At 33.7% G+C, this 13,348-nt stretch overlaps 1 protein-coding gene across 7 annotated transcripts in view; it reads left to right on the top strand.

Annotated features, from left to right (window-relative positions):
* The window catches only part of nipblb (NIPBL cohesin loading factor b), a 137,745-nt gene that overhangs the window by 113,522 nt on the left and 10,875 nt on the right, over positions 1–13,348 (top strand). For all 7 annotated transcript variants that reach the window (XM_039750538.1, XM_039750540.1, XM_039750542.1 and 4 more), the window contains 10 exons: positions 181–321; positions 467–560; positions 3,060–3,214; positions 3,681–3,771; positions 6,110–6,283; positions 9,131–9,321; positions 9,766–9,873; positions 11,472–11,672; positions 12,683–12,829; positions 12,948–13,264. In XM_039750538.1, the coding sequence (XP_039606472.1) occupies positions 181–321; positions 467–560; positions 3,060–3,214; positions 3,681–3,771; positions 6,110–6,283; positions 9,131–9,321; positions 9,766–9,873; positions 11,472–11,672; positions 12,683–12,829; positions 12,948–13,264 (1,619 nt within the window). The remainder of the gene's footprint in view (positions 1–180; positions 322–466; positions 561–3,059; positions 3,215–3,680; positions 3,772–6,109; positions 6,284–9,130; positions 9,322–9,765; positions 9,874–11,471; positions 11,673–12,682; positions 12,830–12,947; positions 13,265–13,348) is intronic.

Below are 13,348 nucleotides of genomic sequence, written 5' to 3' on the forward strand. Positions count from 1 at the left end.
CACTTAACACATAAAGGTTACAAACAGTGCTGAATACATTTAATTTGAGCTATGTAAAATGCTGTTTTATCTTTTTCCCCTCATCTTCCATTTGTCAGACTTTAAAAATTTTTATTGCTACAGGGAAATTTAAATCCCTTAAAAAAAGTTTTTATATCTGTTTTTTTCTCATGTTGGCAGACTCAAAGTGACTTCCTTGTCATCTGCAATGTTGCAAAGATCTTGGAGTTGGTTGTACCATTAATGGAGCATCCAAGTGAGACTTTTCTAGTCACAATTGAGGAAGATCTTATGAAGCTGATTTTTAAATATGGCATGACAGTAAGTATATTCTGTTTTTACAATACATTTTATGCATGCTCTTTTATATTAAGTCTTGTGCAGCAGTTTTTTTTACTTTATTAGTTTCTTTTTAATTGCATATTGTTGACTAAATAATAATGACTTCCATATTTTTTCTATTCAGGTGGTTCAACATTGTGTGAGTTGCCTTGGAGCAATAGTAAATAAAGTTACACACAACTACAAGTTTGTCTGGGCATGTTTTAACAGATACTACGGTAGGTTAACTGTGGTAGCTCAAATGAGCCATTCAAGAAATATGTGTTCATCTAATTTTGAATTATATTTATTAAATAGATGGCCACATTTACATATTGTTTTGCTCTTTAGTTTTCCATTAATATTTGCCTAGAGACATGTCAGCTCAGGCAATTGGTGGTGTATTGTCTTTTTTTGCTGGTGATTAGAGTTTTTGATGAATTTTTAACATTCCTGAACACAAAATTCCAGCACACTGTGTTGCATTGAAAGATCACAAGACCATACTGTGGAAGGTGGTAGGGATTTATAGGAAGCCTTGTGCAGCAAGGAACAGGGAGAAGCTAAAGGTTTGGATTTAGGGGAAAAGGAAACTGTGAAATTGTAAAGTGGATGATGGGGAGTGGAAAGTGAGAGAAATTTCACAGTTGAAAAGACCGTAGCTCGAGATGAAAGAAAAAAAGAGTGGGAATGAAAAACCTGGACTGCAAGGATTGAAACGACTTGAGTCCTGAATCTTTATCAGTTACTTCTGATGTACAAATAACTATTATAGACAATTAGGTAAAGCAATCGGCTTGTAACCTATATTCAGTCCTGGGTCACTAAAGAGAGGGGTTGGAGATGCCATCTCTGAAGCAGTTCCAATAATTTTTTAAACTGAATGTCACATCTGGAGGGCATAAGACATAAGGAGGCCTGTTTTGGGGAGGCAAAGATTTTTATCTTTTATCTTTAATTGGAGAGGGGAATTAAGAAAGAGCATGAGAGGAGACACGGTTTTCTTTATTTTGTAGCAAAGGTATGTGATTTGATAATCATTTATATTCTTGTTCCTGAAATCCACAATGGAATCTGAGTTAAAATCAAAATTCTTGTTGCAAACTAGCTACCAAAACAAGTTAGCTAGCAAAAATGTGTCTGTCAGAATTGTCATGCCTCCAGTTACTCTGCTTCTAATTACTAACTTTATAATCAAAGCAATAAACACATAGTGGTTATTTAATTAATTGTTGTAAATTGCAATGCTTGGACTCTGAAATCAGATCAGTAAAGGTGGAGCGAATTATTTAATTCTGTCATTAATTATCATCTGTGCCTTGTTAAGATGAGTTTGGCACCTGCCCCTTTCATGCTGACCACAGAGCTGAATCTGGTTTTATCAGTTTTTGATGTTCCAAGCAATTGATGATTTAGCTTCACCAGTCCATTTTAAATTCATCCTCTGACATCAGAAATCAGGAAGTGCCAAGAAAAGAACTCAAATCACTTGATTTTAGAAATAAAACGACCCTTGTTCTCTCTTTCACAAAAATGCATAGAAAGTCTTCTTGATTATGGATGAAAGACAAACAGTCATGTTTTAAATTCTTAAGGAACCCTGCAAAATTTTTTATTCTTTGTTAAAAAAATGTGGAATAATATAGCTTCGATAATCAACCTTTTATTAATGATTTTTAGAGGCTAATTTCTAAGCTAATCGATCAAAGTCATTTCATGTTAATAGTACATGTGCTCATCTTATTTCAACAAGTGATTTGTCATTTTGCTGTGTCAAATTCCTACCATATTTTGTTATTCTAATACCAGGGCCGTTCTTAGCAGTTTCGGAGTCCTACGCGGTTCAGAAATGTGCAGGCCCCGAATGGGGGAGGGGTTCAGCGACCAAAAAAAAAAAAATGTAAGTTGGGGGCCCTACAAGGATGTGTAGTTCACATATGCCTAAGAATGTCCCTGCTACTACGTAGTATAACAAAATGAAACTAGTACTAAACTCCAGTCTTTTGGAGTTTGTTGTCTAAGGATCTCAAGGATCTGACCTGGTGACCTACTGTTGATAGGTAAAGGAAATGTAATGTGATTAGCAGATTTTGCTGCTGTTTGTGTGGTGGTGGTGTTTTTTTTAAAAGATTTCTTGAAAATTTTGACAATTAAAGATGAATCTAAACAGGCCTTCTGCCAGGGACCAGGTGCCCTTCAGCTTAATCAGTCATGTTCAATGAAGGGGAGAGCCATAGTTTATCAATATATAGAGAACAAAAAAAATACAGGGATGGTATAATGACTGTATTTCGTTATGGATTTTTGGACAGATATGTTTTTAATTTAATATATTAAATTATGGAGAACAGTGCAATATTTAATTGTCTTTACGAATACCATACATAGTTTAGTGACCTACTGTCCATAGTTTGGATAAACTGCATCATTGTAAGGAGTGAAAATTAGCTTGAGAATGTTGACAGGTAAGGATTCCCAGAGGATCATTTACAAGTTTTATGGCTAACTCTCTGAAACAAGCAATAAATACCCTTACTAATCTGTGCCAGATTGGTCAACATTTGTTTTTATATGTTCCCTTTTTCTGCTTCTGCAGTTTGAATCATAATCTTAATTATACAATAATTCTTGGTACAGAATAATCAACCACTGAATTTAGACAGTAAGCAATAGACTGATGTAAAATATTCAGCTGAATTTACTGTTTTAAAACTCTCTCTTTTATGTATCTTGTACAGGTGCAATAATAAAGTTCAAAATACAGCACCAAGAAGATCCTAATAGCACTGTCCTCACTGCCAACAAGCCTACACTGCTACGTTCTCTCTTCACAGTTGGTGCCTTGTGCAGACACTTTGATTTTGATCAAGAAGAGTTCAAAGGAAACCAAAAGGTATGTGATTATCCTAAGATTATTAGTCATGCTTCAAATTACAGTTTTAATTTTGATGCATAAACATGGATTTGAATGCACTTTAATTACGATATGCTTTTACAATAATATTTATTTCTGAAGCACATTTTTATTCAAATGACTTTACAAGATGTAGTTAAATAAAAGTAGATAAGAATGATAATGCATAAATAGCACTCAAAAAATAAATAATATATACTTACTTAAGATAGATATATAATTAATGGAAATGGAGCCCATAATAAAGATTTTTTTAAATCTCTAAATGACAGTCTGATGATAAGGGCAAGTCAGACAGTGCACAGAAAAAACACAGTATACTCAAGTTAAGCCAGAGAGAATATAACAAAATCTGTAGAGCTTCCAGGCCAAAAGATTGCTAAGCCCCCACTGGGCATTCTGCCTAACATAAATATTCCTAGGTATTTCTTCATTGTTTTTTTAGGTGGTGATTAAAGATAAAGTCTTGGAATTGCTGCTGTATTTTACAAAACATGCAGATGAGGAGGTACAGACAAAGGCCATCATTGGATTAGGTAAGAACTTGTTTTCTGGTGACCTTAGCCTAAATATTTTTTGTGTTTCTAAAAGAAGGTTCAAATTAGAAGGATGGTATTCAATCATGTTATCTGACAATCAGCCAAGCAGAAATAAAGGTACTTTACAAAAAACGCAGGGCTAGATATCATTTTAACTGGTGTGATGATCTTATTCCTGAAGAAAAACCTAGACACAAGTGATATGTCAGTTCTGATATTCATTTTATTTTATTTTATATATATAAAATATATATTTTTATTTCGTTCTAGTTTTTAGTGGAGTCAGCAATTTTTATTTTTATTTAGTTCTGTGTTTAAAATTTTAGTTTTTATTTTATTTAGTTCTGGCCTTTTTATATAATATTAGTACAATTTTAGTTTTTTTTCTGTTGCACGATCACAAATGCTGGCCTACACATATTTCAATGCAAGTTATATTTCAGTCAACAAAATACACTCACAGTTCATAATGCTGTTAAACACAGCTTGACTATTAATGAACAACCAGATTAAGTGGCCTAATGCGTACAGTCAGCAAAATCAAATGTTTTAACCCAAGAAACCAGTCTGTGCAAGCACGTTGTTGTTGAGCTTTAAACAAGTACGCATTTCGAGAGATTTGTTCATGCTGCAACAACATCCATTGCACAGATAGCCACACAGTGAAAATATTTGTTTGACAAGCGCCTGTAATGCAGGTACACAGACGAGGTCCTCGGCACTATGAGGGGCACCAGCAGACTGTATGTTAACGATTTCTGCTGCCAGTATTGAAGCAGTGACGTGCAGTGAGGTTCGTGAGGCACTGACTCCTTCAGAATCAGATTTACAAATATATAAACCCACATCTTATTCATTATTCGATTGGCAGCATGCACATTGAATACTGGTTATGTTTCATATCTCATCAGCATTATTTAGACACACATAGGTAAGGTGCATATTTAGCTAAGAAAGAACGTTACATTTATAGCGGAGAGAGTGCATTTGCTCCTCACCCTACATGTGTTAATTTACCATTGCAAGTCCACAATTCATACTTATTCAATACAGATGAAAGTATAGAGTGGTGTACAAAAAACGGATTTCAGTTTTGACCTTAATTGAAATATTTCATTGTTTTTAAAAGATTTTAATTCTAATGCTTTAATCAATTTTAATGCAAAATGTTCAACAAAAGAATAACAACAAAAGCAAACAAATATTTTATTTAAGGTCAAAATTTAGTCTTCAAATATTGGATTTCTTTTTTTTAGTCTGATCCCATTTTTTTTTTTTATAAAATTGAAAATCATTTCAGTGCGGCACAGTACTGTCTGCCTTACCTTGTGCCTTTTCAGTGCGGTTTTATGTCCAATCAGCAAGACTAAATATGTCATATACATTCATTAAAGATATTAGCCAGACTGTGAAAAGTCAGGATGTATAATTAACGTGTCTGCAAACATTATAGTGGCGCCACACAAAGGCAGCAACAGGCTTGCGCCAATTGCATGCATCAACCCAGTGTGTAAGGGAGAGCGCAGTCTGAGCTGAATTCAGCAATTCTGACAGTAAAAAAAGATAAACATTATTGGAATCATACAGAAAACAAATTTATAGCTATTTTCTGTTATCATTATTAGTTTTTTTTTTTTTTTTTAACTTTTCATGCCTCCCCCAATAGCACGCCCTTGTACTGAAGTGCAGTCAAGGTGCCAGAGAAGTGCTGTGCTGGACTTCCACTAAGTATTGATCCAGTTGGTCCTGCACTGAAACTCTGAGACTCTTCTTCTTGCAAGCTACATTTCCTTTTTTTATCATCTTTGCTATAATTAAAGTATTTCCGCACGTTACTTTCTTGCTTTCTACACGCAAACAATTGTGCAAAACTCGCCATCGGCAACCACACATGTTTACTACTTCAATCCGATGAACCAATTTGCTCAACAAACAAATAACGGTCCTTTAGGTAAGTTGCGCCATGTGACTATAGTAAGCTCAAGGTACAAGAGCAACGCATAGTGAACAGCGCAACTTAACTGAACGCTCAGGGCAACTGAACCGGATTGAACGAAAATGCTATTACTGTTTTTACCCAATTTTTGTTTTAGTTTGTTCACATATCACTAATTTTTATTTAGTTTTAGTTTCTCTGTTTGCCTTAATTTCAGTTCTCATTCTTGTAAAACGAAAAACTATTTTTAGTTCTAGTTCTCGTTTTTGTTATGAAAGATCACTGCTAGACACACATTCATTATTCTGCTCTTATTTACTTTAGGCAATATTTATCTATTACTCTGTGTCTTTAACATTATGTTTATACCATGTACATGGATATTACTTTTTCTTTCAGGGTTTTCATTTATTCAGCACCCAAATTTGATGTTTGAACAAGAAGTAAAGAATTTATACAATGGCATTTTGTCAGACAAGAATAGCTCTCTTAACCTAAAGATCCAGATTTTGAAAAACCTTCAAACTTATCTTCAGGAAGAGGACACACGCATGCAGGAAGCTGACAGAGAGTGTAAGTTTTTCCCATGTTTATAAGTATTGACTTTGCCTATTTAAAAAGTCAAGGCTATTACATTTTCTCACATATTGAAAACACAATGTTTTTCACTGAGTTCAATAGTTGCTATGCCTGTTTGAGGATCATCCATCTAAGATCAGGCCTTCATTTTATTTTTTAGCAAACCGGTGTGGTGGTTTATATTTATGTAGATTGTCTTTTGCTCTTTTTCTGTTCTAAGGTTAATCTCTGGCCTACTTTGATCATTAAAAACTTAAAATGATGGTAAAACTTCACTTTATTACAAGAAAGTTGAGAGCATTTATTAAATAATTAATGGTTGTTTTAGCCAACAAAATACAGTAATCCCTCCTCGATCGCGGGGGTTACGTTCCAGACCTCCCCACAATACGTGAAAATCCGCGAAGTAGAAACCATATGTTTCTATGGTTATTTTTATATATTTTTAAATATTTATATTCTCCCACACTGTTTATAAATATTCCCCGCAGAGTTATATAGCATAATCCCTTTGTATTCTCTTAGATATTAGGTAAGATTCATTGAAATAATGTATATAAACACACTGTTTATATACAGTAAAACCTAAATATTATTTTAACGATATCAAGTGTCTCCGATATCACATATGTTACAGCCATTACGATAGACAGGCCACCAGCAATAAATATGTACAATGCAAGAAAAATAGTGTACAGTAAATGTGTGTACAGTGACACTAAACGTACGTACATGTACTAAGTACTGTAAGTAGAAAATTAATTATGGTTACTCACCAACAATGACACGATGACTTGTCCGATAACAATGAGTTTAATTTTACTGCACAACAAAGGAGAGCGTTACAGCCCTTCTAAAGGAGCCACTTAGGCGATTGTGTAGCACTGCCGTTGTTGTTCTTCTGGCAGTCTTCAATCCAAATCCCTAAAGCAGATTCCATCCAGACTACTTGCCTTATTACATCCACTTACAACTCGTTTTGCACCCTGGTTAAAAGGACACTGTGGCCATAGATCTTATATTCCTTTAATACTTTTTAAATAAAAAGACTCGTAGCCTCATTGATGCTGTAACGGCGTCCTACAATGGTGTAGTATTTCCCTTCCTTCAACAAATGCAAAACATTTACTTTTTCGGCAATCGTTAACATCTTCCGTTGGCGCTTGGGCACGGCCCCTGAAGCAGTAGCAGATCATTTTGGAGCCATGATGAAGGGCTTGACTATGCACAAAGATAAACACAAAAGAGCACAAAAGTTAACTCTTTACACAGCGAAACACGTTGATGCTGAATGAGCAAGACGAGACTTCCTGGTTAACACTGCATTCAGCACACAGGAACTTAACTGCGTGCTCTGATTGGTTAGCTTCTCAGTCAGGAGAACTTAACTGCGTGCTCTGATTGGTTAGCTTCTCAGTCATCCGCCAATAACATCCCTTGTATGAAATCAACTGGGCAAACCAACTGAGGAAGCATGTACAGGAAGTAAAAAGACACATTGTCCGCAGAACCCACAAAGCAGTGAAAAATCCGCGTTATATATTTAGTTATGCTTACATATAAAATCCGCGATAGAGTGAAGCCGCGAAAGTCAAAGCGCGATATAGCGAGGGATTACTGTATTTTTCTGGAGTTCTAAAATCTTCAGATTATCATGCATCTCTGAATAATGTTTTTTCTGTTACTTAAAACAATAATAGCTAGACATGAATACAATTGAAGTCAACTATATTTTTGATAATAGTTGCAAAATGACATGATCCTAAAATCAGGAAAACTTTTGCAAGCTTTTTACCATGTCAAACATAAATAAAGTCTAATAATTTACATTGTTATCTGATATATATATCTGTTGCACTTGCATTACAGAGTGATATTCAACCAACCTCCAGTAATAGTTTAGACTTCTGCTTAAACCATTTTTTAGCAGTTCAACCAATGCAAATGCATTTTATAATTTAAAACATCTGTTTCCAAAATAAAGTATACATAATCTTGTATGTACTGAATACATAATGGTAGTTTCAGGTCAATGTGCAGCAGATTAAATATGTGCATGTACACACAATTTTTTACTTTATGCACTAGTCAAAGTACCCTGCATTATCCAGGTATATTTGTATCATGGATTAAGGTAAGAAGGGAAATATTTTTGTGTTCTATTAATGTTGGCTGAAATTAAAGTGTTCCATCTGTTATCTACACTACCTACAAGCATAGGCAGATCTACAAGAATTAGAATCAGCAGAAATATTTGATTTTTCGCTGTCTTAGTAATAGCAAAATGTCTTTCTGCCTATAGTTTGGAACTGGAAACTTTTGTTAACTTACCCTAGTTTCTTTCCTGTGCATTGTTTTTATTTGTCCCTCAACTTTTAAATCCAGTTTTTGTTTATTTTGAACAAGCGCTAAAGATCATTATAGTTATAATTCTGGAAGCACACTAACGATTTGTTACTCTATAATCATATATTACAAATCAGTTATGTTGTAAATATAAATCTATATACAATGTCTGAACTGTTCTTTTTCAATGTTTGTGGTAAATGTAGTTTTTCTATATTCACATTTCTCCCAGAAGTTTAAATTTTAAATTAATAATACTCATTTAATTGTTTGTTAAATTATGGTTCAGTAGACTGCTCATTTTTCAGTACTTTAAGTAATAATACAGTCATTTTTACTGCAAAGTCAAACTTCTGGCAACTTGAAGGCGTGTTTAAGATATACTGTTCTATTCTTATAAATTACTATTTAAAGCTTAATTTAGACTTCAGTTACTCTACAAATTGTGCATTTATTCTGTAATCTGTAACAAATACGTTTTTCATTGTTTTACAGGGAAGAAACTGTCAAAGCAAGAGGATTTAAAAGAAATGGGTGATATTTCCTCAGGCATGAGCAGCTCTATAATGCAGCTGTACCTCAAACAGGTCCTTGAGGCTTTCTTTCACACACAGTCAAAAGTGAGGCACTTTGCTCTCAATGTGATTGCCTTGACACTAAACCAAGGTCTAATTCACCCAGTACAGGTATACTATATTTTTTCAATTAAAACGGTAATTAAAACTGATTAAAAATATAATTTTATTTTTTAACTGAAATATTATGTAATAGCAGATATTTCTTATGCAATTGTTTCAATATTTTTTCCTGTGGTGCAGTACATTAACATGAATATAACAATAATTTTTAATAGAATATAATTATTTGCTAGTCTAATGTATTAATTTCTATCAGCTCCATAGCTGCTGTTTCGTTACTCAAAAACTGTAAATATTGACATTGGTTTCCAAGTGCACAGTTTTATTTATTTGTTTATTTATTTATTTTTCATTTTTCCAATTCAATATGGCAAATAGATTAGGTTTTGTTATTTAAGAAAGTAATGTACAGTGGTGTAATCTTCTTCATTAGCAATGTGAAAGATAATTAAAACTACATTTATTTATAGAGAAATTGTATATTTTTTTTAGTGTGTACCATACCTGATAGCCATGGGCACAGACCCTGAACCTACAATGAGGAACAAGGCTGATCAGCAGTTAGTTGAAATTGATAAGAAATACACGGGTTTTATTCATGTGAGTATTCTTATGTTTGCATTGTTGGTGTCCTACTGTGTTTAATAATGTTTAAGATCTCCACTGTATTAGTTCTTTCCGTCATTACTCTAAGTAGATGTAACTCAATGTCTACTTTAAATCTTAAGTTTTGTAAAATAAGGATAAACAAAAAATCTTGCATCTGTACAATTGCTTATTCAGAAAATTTGGTCGCAGTATGTAAAATACAAATAGAAAAAGAAACCAGGGATTTGTAAATGCTCTTTTTCCAATATTTATTTGAATACAAATATTTAATAATTTACCTGATAAACTTTAAATACATTTGTAAATATAAGCTAATTCTAATTTCCTCAGGCATCCCTATCATGATATCATGATAGAGTTATAAATGGAGCATTCATGAAAAGGTCTGTACAAGCAAGGATTTATTAAACATAAAAAAAAAAAAAAAGTTTTGCACTAAACTGCATGAGCAAATAGTTGAACAGTTTAGAAACATTTCGCAGTGTATGATTGCAAAGAATTTAGACATTTCACCTGCTACAATCAATAACAATATTAAAAGATTCAGAGGGTTTGGGGAAACCAGTATTGAATGCTCATGATCTTTGAGCTTTTCATAAAAAATGAATGTAACCATATTATCTCAGGACTACTTCAGAAACACAGTTTGTCACACCATCTACGAGTTCCAAACAATAATATTATGTAAAGCAAAGCCATACCTCAGCACCAGTCAAAAATGCCACTGATTACTTTGGACTGAAGATTACCAGAGATGGACTGATGCCAAGTTTAAATATCTGCTGTGATCTGACAAGTCCATCATTCGACTTGTTTTTGGAGAAAATGGACATTATATTCTCTGGACCAAAGAGGAAAATGATCTTTCCAACTGTTGCAGAAATCAAATTCAAAAGTCAGGCTTTGCCATTGTATGGGGTTATATTAATGCAAGGAAATTATATACATTTTTGGAGGCACAATTAACACTGAAAGGTACTGTGCAGCAACATCATCTTTTCTGGGACACCCTTGATTATTTCATCAAAACTACACCAACCCACATTTTGGACATATTACAACAGCATGGCTTTATCTTCGTAGATTGTGGATGATAGACTGGCCTACCTAGAGTCTGGACCTGTCTTCCATTGAAAACATGCAGCACATGAAGCAGAAACTATGCAAGTGGAGACACAGGACTTTCAAGCATTTAAAGCCCTATATCAAACAACAGTGGGAATTTCTGCACTTCATCAATTACTGTCTTATTGAATACTATTAAAAGGAAAGGTTATGTAATACAGTGACAGTGGTAAACTCACTCCTGTCCTGATTTTTTTGGAATGCGTTGCAGGCATTACACTTTGAATGACTGCATATTTACCAAAATAAATGAAGTCCATTAGTTTAAAATTTACATATATTGCCTTTGTGGTGTTTTCAGTTAAATATGGGTAAAAGACCATTTACAAATCTATTTGTCTAATTTTTAAAAGAAATTATGAAATAGTGTTTTGCCACTCTTTATCTTCAAAATTTGAGTTTAAGACCATACATCTGTTTAATTACAAACTATTTATCATTATCACTGCTGTGTTATTATTTAGATGAAAGCTGTTGCTGGAATAAAGATGTCCTACCAAGTACAACAAGCCATTTGGGCATCCCATGATACTATTATCAGGGGGTTTAGACAAGATGAGAACAGCACTGCTTTGTGTTCACATCTCTACACCATGGTTCGGGGAAATCGTCAACACAGAAGGGCATTTCTTATTGCTCTGCTCAACCTGTTTGATGACAGTGCAGTGAGTATATTTTATTTTTTAATATTTGTTTTTTTTATTTTAACAATTTGTTGACTTTTTTTAATATTCTAAGCCAATAATACCCCCTTCTCTCCATTTATTGGCAGCTGTCTTATAAATAGACTAGATTTATAACATTTGTTGCCAAAATCTGGATTGTTTTTATTATATTGAGTTCTTTCAACTTACGTATATGTGTGGAATCGTATCTTGAATCACGCACCCAAGGACAGCAGTGGAAATTGCTATAAGGAGAAATGTATTTAGCATTAAAGCCAGAAAGCACTTGTTTATGTAAAGAGATGTGGGAATCGGAAGCAATTTACCTAACCATTTAACTAAAGCGGTAACAAGATAGATAGATAGATAGATAGATACTTTATTAATCCCAAGGGGAAATTCAGTAACCGTGACAACCTTTACAAAGTATAATATCTAGATGAGTTATTGGAACAGCTTGTCTATTAGTTAAACAAACAAGCTTAATGGACTGAATGCTCTCCAATCATTTGCCAACAAGTTCACCTAATAATGAAATATGGCTCAATTTATCATATCCTTACTGAGCAACAAACATATTTTTGAATGATTTATTTTTGATGGGCAGCATTTTATTATTTTTAAAATTTAGGTAAAATAAAGCAATCCTGCCTTTCTTGGCTTTCTGTCCCATTCAACATTTTTGAAACACCTTTTAGATCATTTTTAAGTGTTAGACTATGGGACGTTTTGCATTTTACAAGGCTAAGCTGTTAACTAAACACGTCAGAATGCAGTTTTAACAATTACATGCTGACCATATTGTTCTGTTTCAAAAATTGTGTCTCCATCTTAGCATTTATATTAAGTGAGTACTTACTGTATTTGTAGTCAGATTAGCAATAAAGCAATTGATTTGCTTGAAGTGTAGTAATCAAGTCTTTGTTTTGTCATTAGCCATTTAACTATTTTGATACTGAAGTACAATGCAAGATTTTTCTAATTGAATAATCTTACATTTATACCCACAGAAAACAGAAGTAAACATGCTTTTGTATATTGCGGATAATCTAGCATGTTTCCCATACCAGACACAAGAGGAGCCTCTCTTCATAATGCACCATATTGACATCACGCTTTCTGTATCAGGCAGTAACCTACTACAGTCCTTCAGAGAGGTAATAATCACTGCAGATATTTACATTTTAAACAGAATAAAAATTATATAATGACAATGTACGTTTTTTTAATTTGCTTTGCTCATTAGATGTTTTTTTCGTTCCTCTTTCTTTGCAGTCTCTATTAAAGGAGGAAAGGGTGAAGGAAAAAACAAAAAAATACTTCTCAGAAGATGATGAGGATGAGCAAACTAGTGAAAGTGAGGAGGAAGATGAGGAAGAAGTGGAGGTTAGAAGACCTAAGAAATCCCGGAGAAGGGTTAACTCCGACTCAGAATCAGAGTCTGAAAGTGACTTTGACGATGTGGAGCAAGTAATGAATCGACTACCAGACAGCCCCATTCCTCTCATTGAATTTGCTAACGCATCCCAAGGCATACTACTTCTCTTGGTTCTGAAGCAGCATTTGAAGAATCTTTATGGTTTTTCTGACAGGTAAAATGTGTTTGTTTAGAGTGGAAGTTAGTTTAAGTAATATTTAGTGCTTAAAATGTTTAATAGAAATTTCTTTGTTTTCTT

The sequence above is a fragment of the Polypterus senegalus genome, chromosome 4 (assembly GCF_016835505.1).
Source record: "Polypterus senegalus isolate Bchr_013 chromosome 4, ASM1683550v1, whole genome shotgun sequence".
Classification (NCBI taxonomy): domain Eukaryota; kingdom Metazoa; phylum Chordata; class Cladistia; order Polypteriformes; family Polypteridae; genus Polypterus; species Polypterus senegalus.